The sequence below is a fragment of the Acartia tonsa genome, chromosome 15 (genome assembly GCF_053477335.1).
Source record: "Acartia tonsa isolate MP-2025a chromosome 15, ASM5347733v1, whole genome shotgun sequence".
NCBI lineage: Eukaryota > Metazoa > Arthropoda > Copepoda > Calanoida > Acartiidae > Acartia > Acartia tonsa.
This window is the reverse complement of record NC_137274.1, coordinates 13,104,970-13,119,491: the sequence shown is the minus strand read 5'-3', so window position 1 is coordinate 13,119,491 and position 14,522 is coordinate 13,104,970. Positions and strand designations below refer to the sequence as shown.

The 14,522-nt window shown below is 31.9% G+C and overlaps 1 protein-coding gene across 3 annotated transcripts in view; it reads right to left on the bottom strand.

The window, feature by feature from the left end:
• LOC145306810 (ninjurin-1-like) overlaps positions 1 to 4,731 on the bottom strand; it is a 28,548-nt gene extending 23,817 nt beyond the window's left edge. For all 3 annotated transcript variants that reach the window (XM_080149104.1, XM_080149105.1, XM_080149106.1), the window contains exons 1-2: positions 4,674 to 4,731; positions 110 to 159 (exon numbers count right to left, since the gene is read on the bottom strand). In XM_080149104.1, coding sequence (XP_080005230.1) covers positions 110 to 159; positions 4,674 to 4,687 — 64 coding nt within the window. In that variant the 5' untranslated portion in view covers positions 4,688 to 4,731. The remainder of the gene's footprint in view (positions 1 to 109; positions 160 to 4,673) is intronic.
• Between the last annotated feature and the right edge of the window lie 9,791 nt (positions 4,732 to 14,522).

Genomic DNA, 14,522 nt, shown 5'->3' with positions numbered 1-14,522 from the left:
GTCAGTATGTCAGTGTCCAAACTTTGCAACCAATATTTTTATATACAGATGGAAGCACATTAAAGGATCAAAGAACTTTGTCTTATTTCTTAATATCCCCGAAACCCACCTTGTTTAGCAGAGTTGACAAACCATGGAACCTGCTGAAATACATTACCACTGAAAGAAAAAAAAACAATAAAATGTAGAAGATTTACAATTTACTTTTGACCAAAAAGAACATAGTGTAGTAATTTTAGCCAATAAGAACATAATATAGGATTAGTCACATAATTGGACCAATAAAAGAACATTGTAAGATTAATTTTAAAAGAAGGTGTATTAACTTTTTTACTTTTTATTTAAGATAGCTAGCTGGTTCTTTTAGTAAGTAGATGTAAAATTTTTCATAGAATTCAGATATGTAATCGGTTTTTTTTGTAGACCTCTTATTTTTTAAGTAATTTAATTTTTTTTTAAAAATTAAGTCGATTTTAAGGTACTAAAATGCAACAATAAAAAGAAAGAAAATGGCCATTATGAACAAAAATAGTAAGATCTTTAATTTGAATGAGAAAAATATTACAAATCCATTCTAAGCAAAATTGAAATAAAAAGTTTACAATATAGTTTATAAACTACAATAAAAGGAATTATATAAAAATATTATATTATATTATACAGGCAATCACCTTATTTTTTTAATTGAGAATAAAAATGGGAAGGGGGTAAAGAGGGGGTAACTAGGGGATGACAAAAGTGTTGCCTGTACAACAAAATACAATAGGCCATTTTTTCATTTTGTATTTTTTTACTTTTTTTCAATTTTGCTTACAATGGATTCGTAATATTTTTCTGATTCTAAAGGTATATATGAACCCATATTTTTTTTACCTGTGAAATGATAAAATTAAGTTCAAAGTTTTTATTCTCGTGGGTTTAAAAAAATCAATTTTTTCAATAATTACCTGACAAAATTCAAAAAGTAAGGTGTCAAATTAAAGATCTTACTATTTTTGATCATAATGGCCATTTTTTTCCTTTTTTTGTTGCGTTTTAGTACCTTAAAATCGACTTAATTTTTTTTTTAAAACTTAAATTACTTAAAAAATAAGAGGTCTACAAAAAAACCGATTGCATATCTGAATTCTATGAAAAATTTTACATCTACTACTTACTAAAAGAACCGGCTAGCTATCTTAAATAAAAAGTAAAAAAGTTAATACACCTTCTTTACACCAATAGGAACACAGTGTAAGATCAATCCTATAATTAGACCAATAGGAACACGTACAGAATCACTCTTAAAATTTGGACTAATGGGAACACAGTATAGGATCAAACCCATAGTTGGACTAATAGGAACACAGTGTAGGATCAATCTTTAAATTTGGACAAATGGGAACACAGTATAGGATTAATCCCATAATTGGACCAATAAGGGCACAGTGCAGAATCAATCCCATAATTGGACCAATAAGAACACAGTATAGGATTAATCCAATAATTGGACCAATAGGAGCACAGTGCAGGATCAATCCCATAATTGGACCAATAAGAACACAGTATAGGAATAATCCCATAATTGGACCAATAGGAGCACAGTGCAGATCAATCCCATAATTGGACCAATAAGAACAAAGTATAGGATTAATCTAATAATTGGACCAATAGGAGCACAGTGCAGGATCAAACCCAACATTGGACCAATAGGAGCCCAGTGTAGGATCATACTTATAATTGGACCACAAGTAGGAACACAATTTAGGATAAAACTCATATTATTCAAAAATTGTGCCTTAACCCGTCTAGGTCCCAAAAGTTTTACAATAATGTTTTCTAGGGCAAAACAATTTTGGGGACTTTTAATGGATTTTGATTGGTTGGTTAATTAAGCTGAGTGAACAAAGAGTTTTAATCTACAGAATGAGCAATTTTGGGAATGTACATCAATGTATTGGCCATTGTCTTATCCCTTTAGATCCCTGATAAAGCCCAAATTGTGTTAAAGTTATGTCAAAAATTCTCCATCTCTTTTTAAGAGGTTTTCTTTCCCACTTCTCCTCTCATCTCCCTCATTTTATTACCTCACGTGGATCATTTTACCACTATTTGGGCTTTGTCAATTTTGATTGTCTGGTTTCCGACTAGTAGAGTACAAAGATTTCAACCAATGATTTTGATCTACGGAATGGATAATCAACAATTAATTGTGCAATGCCTTATCCCTTAAAATCGCTGTAAAACTTACTCTATCATCATCATTCATCATTGCCTTTTAGTTCTCGGCAGAACGTAGGCCATGCACAATGGTTCTCCAATCTTCCTTTTTTTGGGCACGTTTTGAGGCATTGCTGAAAGATGGAATTTTCTTTTCTTTCAGTTCACTTAAGAGTTCCCTCCTCCAGGTTGTTTTTGGTCTACCTGGTTTCCTCTTTCCTACGTGGGGGTTCCAAGTCAAGGCTTGATTGGTTATATCATCATGCCCTTTCCTTAGAGTGTGCCCCAGCCATCTCCATTTTCTCTGTTTTATTGTCAGTTTAATGTCTGACATATCACTGCGCTCTAGAAGCTCAGCATTTGTGATCTTATTTGGCCAAAAGATCTTGTGGATTCTCCTTAGACATTTATTGACATATGTCTGTAGCTTGGAGACCACTGCTGTGTTTAGGAACCAAGTTTCAGCCCCATACAGCAAAACAGAGAGAACATTTGACTTGAACAGTCTTAACTTGGTCTTTATGGAGATGTTGTTGGAATTCCAAATTTTGTTCAGGCTGGCAAAGGCTGTCCTAGATTTGTTAATTCTAGCTTTAACATCTGTTAAAGTGCCTCCAGCTTCATCAATTTTACTTCCAAGATACTCAAAACAATCTACATCCTCAAGAATTTGGTCTCCAATAGTAATTGGTTCTTGGGAATTTGCATTTAATCTGAGTATTTTGGTTTTAGGAACATTTATTTCTAGTCCAATTTTCTTGGAGGTTTCGGCTATCCTGTTAGTCCTTCTTTGCATTTGACTTCTATTGCTTGTTAACAAAGCGATATCATCAGCAAAGTCCAGATCTCCTAAATATTTGGGATTGCCAAATAGCTCCCAGCGAATGCCATCATTACTTTCACAGTTCTTCATGATCCAGTCAATGGCAAGGAGGAAAAGGAAGGGAGAAAGAAGGCATCCTTGTCTGACGCCTGTTACAATCTCAAAAAAGGTTGATAGTTTACCTTTATACATTACGTTTCCACCTCCTTTATGATAGATAGCTTTAATGATATTGATTATCTTTTCTGGAATGCCATAGTGTCGGCAGATTTTCCAGAGAGATCTTCTGTCTAAAGAATCAAATGCTTTTTTGTAGTCAATGAAGTTTACAAAAAGCTCAGAGTTCCACTCCTTGGATTGCTCTATGATGATTCTTAGAGAGGTTATCTGATCAATAGTGGAACGATTTGGTCTAAATCCAGCCTGATTAGGTCTTAGCTTTTCATTAACCTTCTTCTTTATTCTATTAAGAAGAATTTTACTAAGGATACGGCCAGGTACTGAAAGGAGCATTATCCCTCTGTAGTTTCCACATTGGGTCAAGTCTCCCTTTTTGGCTAGTATTGAGATATGTCCATTCTTCCAGTCCTCTGGACATAACTCATCATTCCATATCTTTGTGATCAAAGGTAGGAATGCCTCAGCAGATGTATCTAGGTCTGCTTTTATGACCTCAGCTGGGATGTTATCAGGTCCAGCGGCTTTGTTATTTTTCAAACTTTTAATGGCCTCCTTGATTTCCAATAGATTTGGCGCTCGACAGTCAATGTCAAGTGCATCTGAGGGTGAAATCTCAGTTTCTTCCTCTGGAACTGGAAGATTCAGCAGTTCAGTGAAGTGCTCTGCCCATCTATTTAGAATATCTTCATCAGTTTTAAGGAGTGAACCATCCTTGTCCCTGATGTGTGATCCTGATTTGTGTACTTTACCTGCAATGCTCTTAGTAATCTCATAGACATCTTTCATTCTATTTTGATTAGCAGCATTTTCTGCTTGCATAGCAAGGTTTTCCAAGTGTTCTTTTTTGTCAATTCTGACACTTCTTTGGATTTCCCTGCTGAGCATCTTATACAGGTCTTTATCTTCTGGAGAGTTTCTGGAGAGTGTCTTTTGTCTTACCTCTCTTCTTTGATCCATGAGATCAATGGATCTTTGAGTGATCCACGGCTTTTGGTTAGCCTTTTTGTAACCTAATTTTTCTTGGCTAGTATCATTATAAACTTTTTTGATACCTTGCCAAATATCTTCAACTCCATCATCCTCTTGAAGAGTCAATAACTCAAATCTGTTCTTTAGAGTGAGCTTAAACTCTTGTAGCTTTTCAGAGTTTTGAAGGGTTGTTAAATTATACTTTTTCCTGGGGTTAGGCTTTGTGTCCTGCTTTTTAAATCTAAGCCGAACTTTAGAAGATAGAAGATAATGGTCTGAATTAACATCAGGTCCTCTTTCAACCCTGACATCAAGGAGAGAACCTTTAAAACGTCTAGATATACAGATGTGATCTATCTGATTAAAGGTTCTTTGATCTGGTGATCTCCAGGTGGCAGTATGAATCTTCTTGTGTTTAAAGATGGTTCCACCAATGACAAGTTTGTTTTCAGTACAAAAACTTACAAGTCTATCACCATTGTCATTTTCCTTGCCAACTTACTCTATAGGCTCCATTATTCCAACATCATTCTATCTAAATAATAATTATACATGATTAACAACATCCATAAGAGCATTTGTTTATAAAATGTAAGTTACATATTGGATGCTAATTGATACAGGAAATCTTCACAAAAAAATCAGTAGTCTATCTTGAAAAGCAGCTGAGAAAATCAAATTTCCCCATATTGTTATGGACAGAGAGAAAAAGTGAAATATAGAGAAGCTACACAAATAATAAGATTACTGCTACTATGTTGAACAACTTTGGGAAATTATATTGAAAGGGGTAGTTTCATGAAAGGCATTTGAACTTAATTTAGTGAACCGCATATTTTTTCATGGTTAATTGGTTAAACTACATTTACATGGCATATATTTGAAAGAATTTTAATTTTCTACCACGTAGTTTTTAAAATATCAAGACTTCAATTTGAAAATCGTCTCTTTAAATTGCATATCACAAAAGACGATTTTCAAGTCTTGATATTTTTAAAACTACATGGTAGAAAATGGAAATTCTTTCAAATATATGCCATATAAATATAGTTAATCCCATTAACTAGCAAAAAATATGCGATTCACTAAATTAAGTTTAAATCCATTTTGTGAAACTACCCCTTTTATTGGTAGGTTCATTTAGTTGAGTGTCCAAACGTTCTTAGTAGGGTTGGGCCGGATACCGGATATTTGGCTAATTTCTAATGCCGGATGTCTGGCAAACTTTCTATATCCGGCAAATTACCGGATATCCGTCCAGATAACAGGATATCCGGCATTAGAAATCAGCTGGATATCCGGTATCAGGATAGTTTCAATATCTGGTATCCTGCCTGATATTGAAAATGGTTATACCGGATATCAGGCCCAACCCTAGTTCTTATATCCCTGAAATTGATTACTGTCTCATTAGAGTTCTATATACAGAACTCTAATGATTTTGTGTTTCATCGTTGGCGATGTACATCAATTTATCGGCTATTGTCTTATCCCTTTAGATTCCTGCATTTACCAAGAAAGAATTCAGATAAAATCACAAAACCTTTAACAACCAATAAGTTTTTTTCTCATTTTAAAGCATAAACAACAAACCGACTGCCAAAGTAAATTATATACTGGATGCTCAATGGTATAGGGAATCTTCCCTAAAACTTTCAGCTGTCTATATTCAATAGCAGCCGAGAATCACATTGCCCCCATAGCGTAACGGACGGACAGACAGACTTAAAACTAATGTATAGAGTAGATGCACATATATATTAGGAATATTCTCTAAAAATTTTTGCTTTCTATCTTCAATAGCAGCTAAGAATCACATTGCCCCCATAGCGTCACGGACTGACAGACAGACTTAAAATTAATGTATAGAGTAGATGCACATATATAATAGGAATCTTTACTAAAAATTTTAGCTGTCTATCTTCAACTTTACCCCAACAAAATATTAAATTCTGCGACAATTTCAATTGGAATTAATTGCTGAATAGCAGCCCCTGAGAGTAGATAAACATATATAATCCATGGCGTTACGGACGTACTGATAAATAATCATATAAAGTTAATTATAGAGTAGCTGCACTATTATTATTAAACTGTCTGTTTTAATATGTGTACTAGGTTATTGTCACTATACAAATTCTAGCTTAACTACCATTCAAAAAAATGAAAGTTAGATCGGGGAGGGAGGGGACATTGGGCTGTTTATTAAAATAATCCCCAAAGTTTTATAATAACTTTTAACTATTTGTTGGCTCAACAACTTTTAGGACTTTTATTGAATTTTAATTAGTTGGCTTATTATAAGTTGAGTGTCCAAATGTTTCAACCACTAATTGTAATCTACAGAAGGGTTAATTTGGTGTTTTATTATTGGGGTTGTACATCAATTGTCATTGTCTTATCCCTATAGATCTCTGAAGTTTTATAGTAACTAATTACCTAAAGCAAGCTTTCCTTTATATACCATTGGATATATTATTACTTGGATGTTACACCAGATTTTCATATTCTCTAATAATGGATATATTATTACTTGGATGTTACACCAGATTTTCATATTCTCTAATAATGGATATATTATTACTTGGATGTTACACCAGATTTTCATATTCTCTAATAATGGATATATTATTACTTGGATGTTACACCAGATTTTCATATTCTCTAATAATGGATATATTATTACTTGGATCTTACACCAGATTTTCATATTCTCTAATAATGGATATATTATTACTTGGATCTTACACCAGATTTTCATATTCTCTAATAATGGATATATTATTACTTGGATCTTACACCAGATTTTCATATTCTCTAATAATGGATATATTATTACTTGGATCTTACACCAGATTTTCATATTCTCTAATAATGGATATATTATTACTTGGATCTTACACCAGATTTTCATATTCTCTAATAATGGATATATTATTACTTGGATCTTACACCAGATTTTCATATTCTCTAATAATGGATATATTATTACTTGGATCTTACACCAGATTTTCATATTCTCTAATAATGGATATATTATTACTTGGATCTTACACCAGATTTTCATATACTCTAATAATGGATATATTATTACTTGGATCTTACACCAGATTTTCATATTCTCTAATAATGGATATATTATTACTTGGATCTTACACCAGATTTTCATGTACTCTAATAATGGATATATTATTACTGTAGATGTTCTATAGATGTTCTATGATAAAGTGAACTCTGTAGCAGGCTAAAATAACGATCTCCCCATCCCCTACCCTCCTACTGGATACACCCCTGTCCAAAAAAGCGCGGGTATATTGCAACCAAAATTGACAACATTTTTTTCTCATGTATATCCAAGTATATTTTATATCCATTTATACCAAAAACAAGGATGACAACATAAGTAGCGAAGCTTAAAAAAATCATGAAATTGACAAACATACTATAGAAATATCGAGCAGACGTTCAGTTGTCTTTACAAAGAAAGAAATATAGATAATATGAAGAAAAACTTAATGAAAATCACGAAACCTTTCAAAAATCAAGTTTATATCTTTTGAAACCTGACCAACAGTCAAACGGATAAACAATGTGCATTTTTCTTTGAAAATTACAGCTCTCTATCTTCAAAAGCAACCAAGAAAATCACATTTCCCCATAGCGTTACGAACTGACTGACGAACAAAGTGAATTATAGAGTAGCTTAGCTACGAATAAAAAAATAACACAAGGTTGACAACTTCCACAAAAGCGTTACTCAATAAATCAGAAAGTCAGACAAGCGTACATAAACAAATATATTTATACCTAGCCCCAGAAGTAATTTTTAAAATAAATAAAAAAAAATACTGCCCAAAAATATTTTTTTTTGGGGGGGGAGCGAAATTTTCATTTTTTGGTGGGTTGAAGTGTCCCACCCCCCAAGAAAATAGCTTAAAATCACCACAGGACCAGTAGGTATATACCCTGAAGAGTAGAATCAGATCGGTTCAGTGGTTACCGAGATCTTAAGGGACAGACAGACGGACAGACGGACATCAAGCTACTTTGTATTATAGATAGTTAACATTAATGATAGAAAATTAAAATTTGGAAATGCAATTTAAGAATTGGTCATAGAAATGGTTTGCTTAATATAAAAGTAATAGAATGTCTCCATACGTGTGTGTTTGTGTGTACACTAACCGCTGAACCAAGATGATTCTCCTTTAAAATATAGCTTCTCATAGGTCCGGGGAAGGTTTATAATTATTTTTGGGGAGGGGGGAACCACCACCCTTCAAAAATATATCTTTGTAAAACAAACAGGCTTTCTAATAATAGTTGTTTTGTTTTCTACTGGCTATGATATAGTTTTATGCTATTTTTAAAGATAGGTAAGCACCCTCCATTCAAAATATTGATCACTTAGCCACCACCCCCCCTACCCCCCACCCCTCCAAAAAAAGCACTTACTCTCTCATAACAAGGATGACAATATCCATAAGTAGTGAAGCACATAAATCATGGATGGGAATACGGACAAGGAAATTTGAAGTGTATTTGCAAGAATCAAGAATAGAAATTTATTGGAGAAAAAGTCACGAAACTTTTCTCAAATATTTTTAAATATTCTTATTTTATAACTGAAAGATACAAAGTAAACTACATACTGGATGCTTATTGGTATAGGGAATCTTCACACAAAAAATTCAGACGTCTATTCGTTGGCTTTTTATTAATTTCATTAAGTGTCCAAACGTTTTAACTACTAATTACAATAGGCGTAATTTTGTGTATCATCAATTTATCGGCCATTATCTTATCCCTTTAGATCCATAAAGTTGCTTGCTTCGTTACTAATGGATGTCATCATTCTTGGTTACTAGTTAATAATAACCAAATGGTTGCTATATCTATAAATAAACAGGGATGACAACATCCATAAAAGCGAAGCTCTGAAACGGTAGGACAGACGGACATTAACTCTTGAAGAGTGTCAGAACTGAATAAATTGATATAAGTTGAAGATTGTAAGTAAATTTGTTGAAAAACTGCTTAAATACAGGATATTGTTTAAGGGCATGCTTACATTTTTAGGACTTGATTATAGAGATGCTTCGCTTATAATGTTGTATTTTGTTATTATAGGAATCAGTATTTCAATCGGATGATAAGATCACATAAAAATTTTTAAAAGTAAAAAATCAACATATGGACGTACGGACATTCTTGTAATGATTATAGAGTTGCTACACTTTCTAAATCGTACCTAACTACTACAGAAATCACCATGCAAAGTTTAAAATTGATAGGACAATTCTAATATGCCTAAATGAACGAAAAAAGCTATTTGTGTGTGACGGACGTACGTACGGACCGACCCTAATTATAGAAAAGCTTTGCCTTTAAAAAATTACCTATATATACAGACATTGAATTTCAGATTGATTCCACAGTGACCTCTGTGGATGTAGACTGTTGGCTATGTACACACCTTCTAAATAGATAACATTTTAGATAACTAGCGGCTTCGTCCCTAGCCTCTAGGGGCTTTGCCCCAAGAGGTATAATTTCATCTTTTATTACCTGGAGATCCCCCACTACACCACTATTTTCTGTATCAACTGTATAAAACAGTTTTTCAACAAATTTTGCTTCGACTCTTATACTTTTATATTCTGATTATTCAGTTCTGACACTATACAAGTTTGTCCTACCGTTTCAGTGATTAGCTTTTATGGATGCTTTTATAAGTCAATGGCCGATTAATTGATGTACATCCCCAATGATGATACACATAATAACCCCTTCTGAAGATTACAATTTGAGATTGAAACGGTTGGACATTCAACTTAATGAAACAAACAATCAAAATTCAATAGAAGTCTCAAAAGTTGTCAAGTTAACAAATAAGAAAGCGTACCATAAATCTTCGGGTACAAGTGGAATAAACAGCCCAATGTCCCATCCCTCCCTGACGGACGGATACAATCTAATACAAATATCATTAAGGATGAGAGAAAAATATTTGTGAAATTGATCCAAAAATTATAATAATTTTTTATACAAAAATTATGCTCCCAACCAAATTAAGAAAGGTAGGGCCCACAATTATAAATACTAAATAAAGTGATTTTTTTTACATTTAAAAATATAAAGGGATAGTTGCATGAAGTGCATTTCAAAAAAATTATTTCAAGCATGAGTTAAAAGAATACCGTTTGACATATATAAAAATAAACAAAGAATTTGGCACCACTAAAACAGTTATCACGCTGTTTTTGTGGAAACAAGGATGACAACGTTAATAAAAGCGAAGCACTGAAAAGGTAGGACTTATATAGTGTCAGAACTGAATACTGAGAATGTAAATGTATAAAAATCGGAGCAAATTAGTAAGTAAATTTGTTGAAAAACTGCTTGATACAGGATAATGTTTATGGACATACTTACATTTTTAGGACTTGATTATAGAGTTGCTTTGCTTATAACATTATACTTTGTTGTCCCAGGAATCAACATATCAAAAATCAGATCAATCGGATGATTAGATCACATAAAAAATATTTTTAAAAATTAAAAAAATCAACATGTTTAAAATGGACGTACGGACATTCTTGTTATGATTATAGAGTTGCTACGCTTTCTAAATCGTATTTAACTACTAAAGGAATCACCATGCAAAGTTATGATAGTGATATGACAGTTCTAACATTCTAATTTAACGGAAAAAGCTATCTCTATGTGATGGACGGACGGACCGACCCTAATTATAGAAAAGCTTCGCTTTTAAAAAGACAGCCATATAAGTGGCAAATATCACAAGATTTATAGATATAGTTTAAACCATAATAAATAGGAAAAATTATGCGGTTCATTATATTCAAGTTTAATTGCATTTTGTGCAACTACCCCTTTACTTCTAGGGCAAAATTTATATATTATATATAATTATATATGATATTATGATAGTAATTATGCTCCATATCTTAAATAGCCAAGATAATCACTATTTCTACTAGAGCGACCAAAATTCAAAATCTAAGCAAGGTAGCTCAGATTTACCAACAGACAATCAATATCCAGCTATGATTAAATTAAGAAACTAGGTACTTTTTGTAGGGTATAAAACACCACATAACACACCACACGAATAATACAGAACAATAATTATGTTCTAAAGCTTCTTATTTTATTAAGCTCAAAGCTAATAAGCAGGTAAAGACAAGAATACAAAATATTCACCAGACAATCACATATACAACAAACACCAGACAAAAGAATACCTAACTACAAGAAAATAACAGAATATACATCAATCAATAAAAATATTAAACCACTAGACACAGAATACCTTTCCACAAAAAAATATTAAACTATTAAATGCAGAATACCTATATACAAATAAAATAACAGAATATACATCAATCAATAAAAATATTAATACCACTAGACACAGAATACCTAACAGAATATACATCAATCAATAAAAATATTAAAACACTAAACGCAAAATACCAAACCACAAATAAAATAACAAATTATATACATCAATCAATAAAAAAATTAAACCACTAGATGCAGAATACCTAACCACAAGAAAATAACAGAATATACATCAATCAATAAAAATATTAAACAACTAGACCAGAATACCTAGAAATACAAGTAAATAACAGAATATGCATCAATCAATAAAAATACTAAAACCACTAGACACAGAATACCTAACCACAAGAAAATAACAGAATATACATCAATCAATAAAAATATCAAACAACTAGATGCAGAATACCAAACCACAAGAAAAAAACAATATATATCAATCAATAAAAATATTAAACAGAATACCTAACCACAAGAAAATAACAGAATATACATCAATCAATAAAAATATTAAACAACTAGACCAGAATACCTAACTACAAAAAAATAACAGAATATACATCAATCAATATAAATATTAAAACCACTAGACACAGAATACCTAACCACAAAAGAAATAACAGAATATACATCAATCAAAAAAATATTAAAACCACTAGACACAGAATACCTAACCACAAAAAAATAACAGAATATACATCAATCAATATTAAACTACTAAATGCAGAATTCCTAACTACAATTAAAATAACAGAATATACATCAATCAATAAAAAATATTAAAACCACTAGACACAGAATACAAGAAAATAACAGAATATGTATGAATCAATAATATAATATAATGACTCACATAGCATGACACATGCCACCAGACAATAATAAATTCAATACATTAAACAGCTATTTTGTAGCAATGTTGACCATTAATAGAGTATAAAACAGAATAATAAAGATGAAAGAATATTTCACATCTTTACTATTCTGTTTACTATACTCTTCAATCTCAGAAACAGTATCAACTAAAACTAAACCTAGAGTTTAACAATAAATGAGAATATAATAACAAAATAAAAAGCTTAAGGCTTAATGTAAAAAAAAACGATACACCAAACAATACCTTCAACAAACTATTAAAGCATTCTAGTAAATATTAGATAAATAAGCATATCATGTTGTAGAATGTAGAATATATAAAACAAAACATAAAGAATAAAATTGAAACCAAACTTAACACTAAGATATACACTACAAGACAACAAAGGTTGTAGAATGTTGATAATTGATAGAGTATAAAACAAAATAATAAAGATGAAATAATATTTCACTACTTTGTTTACAACTCTCAACTTAACTTCGTCTAATAAATTCAAGAACAAGATTTACACTACACAACAACTAAAAGATTAACACTACCAACAGACAAATAATCAAGATGAAATAATATTTCACATTTTAACTATTTCCCCTAATAAGTACCTAACAACAACAAAAATAACTAACAAAACAAAGACTAACACTACTAACAGACAAATAATAAAATTCTTGTTGGCAATTCTTTACACTAAGATATACACTATATGACAAAAAACAACAAAAAAAACCAAAGACAAATAGAAATAAAGATTTCATGTCGATAGAGGAGCATTGAGGTTGTAGGATTCTCGTTAGCAATGTTGATAATTAATAGAGTATAAAACAAAGTAATAAAGATGAAATAATATTTCACATCTTTACGACATTGTTTACTACTCTCATCCACAGTCTCAAACCAGTATTAACTTCACCTATAAAATACCTAAAAAAATAATACATTAATTAATGAAATACTTTATACCACCAGAAACCATCAGCCAAACCTGTCACCAGAAACCATCCACCAAACCTGTCACCAGAAACCATCCACCAAACCTACCACAAGAAACCATCCACCAAACCTACCACAAGAAACCATCCACCAAACCTACCACAAGAAACCATCCACCAATCCTACCACCAGAAACCATCCACCAAACCTACCACCAGAAACCATCCACCAATCCTACCACCAGAAACCAACCACCAAACCTACCAACCAACACAAACCCCACCACCAGACACATAAATAAATAACTAAAAGAATAAATATAATATTCAAGATTATTTTTAAAATCAAATAAATGTATTACTAAAAAAATCAGGAAAGCTCATTTGTAGAATATAAAAACCAGATAGGATTCAAACCAAAATTCTAGAAGGAAACTGTAAGACACTTATAGAATTCAGTTTGATCCCACCGGAGTTTTTTTTAAGTGAGAGCTATTTTAGGTGGGCCCATCACTAGAAGGGCAGAAAAGTAATACCTAGAATAATACTTTTCTACCCCCCCTCAAGGTAAGATAAGCAATGTTCTAGGCAAAGCTTACCTCACCTTGATCTAAAAAAAATTAAAAAATTAGTATTAAAAAATTTAAAAGAAGTAAAAAAAGTAAAAAAATTCAAAATAAAAAAGATAAAAATTAAAATAAAAAAATAAAAAACCTCCTGGTCAGTGTAATCAAAAAAACCTAAGGATTCCAATCAAAAAAAAAAAAGGCTTAGGAACTTCTGGAATGGAATGGAAGAGAGCAGCGGAGCGGGGCGCCTACCACCCCATTGCTCCCATAAAATCATACAAAAAATAAATAGTCATAAGCGTTATTATGACTAAAAATTTAAAAAAAGGGGTCGAAGTTCCTTAATGCCCAAAACAAACAACTACCAAAAGAACATAGAAAGTAAAATCTGCAGTTAGAAAATTAAGTAAAACTTTTTTGGCTTGTAACCCCGGGTAATTACAAGCCGCAATCCTAATACTTAAATGATCTAACAAAAAAGAAAAAAACTCAAAAAAACTTGTAAGGCCATAGTAATGACCTTAAAAAAATAATTGACTATCTCCAAAACCCCTGATACATACGACCTCTCACTCTTGAGAGGCCGCTTCACGGGCCTGGGCCAACAA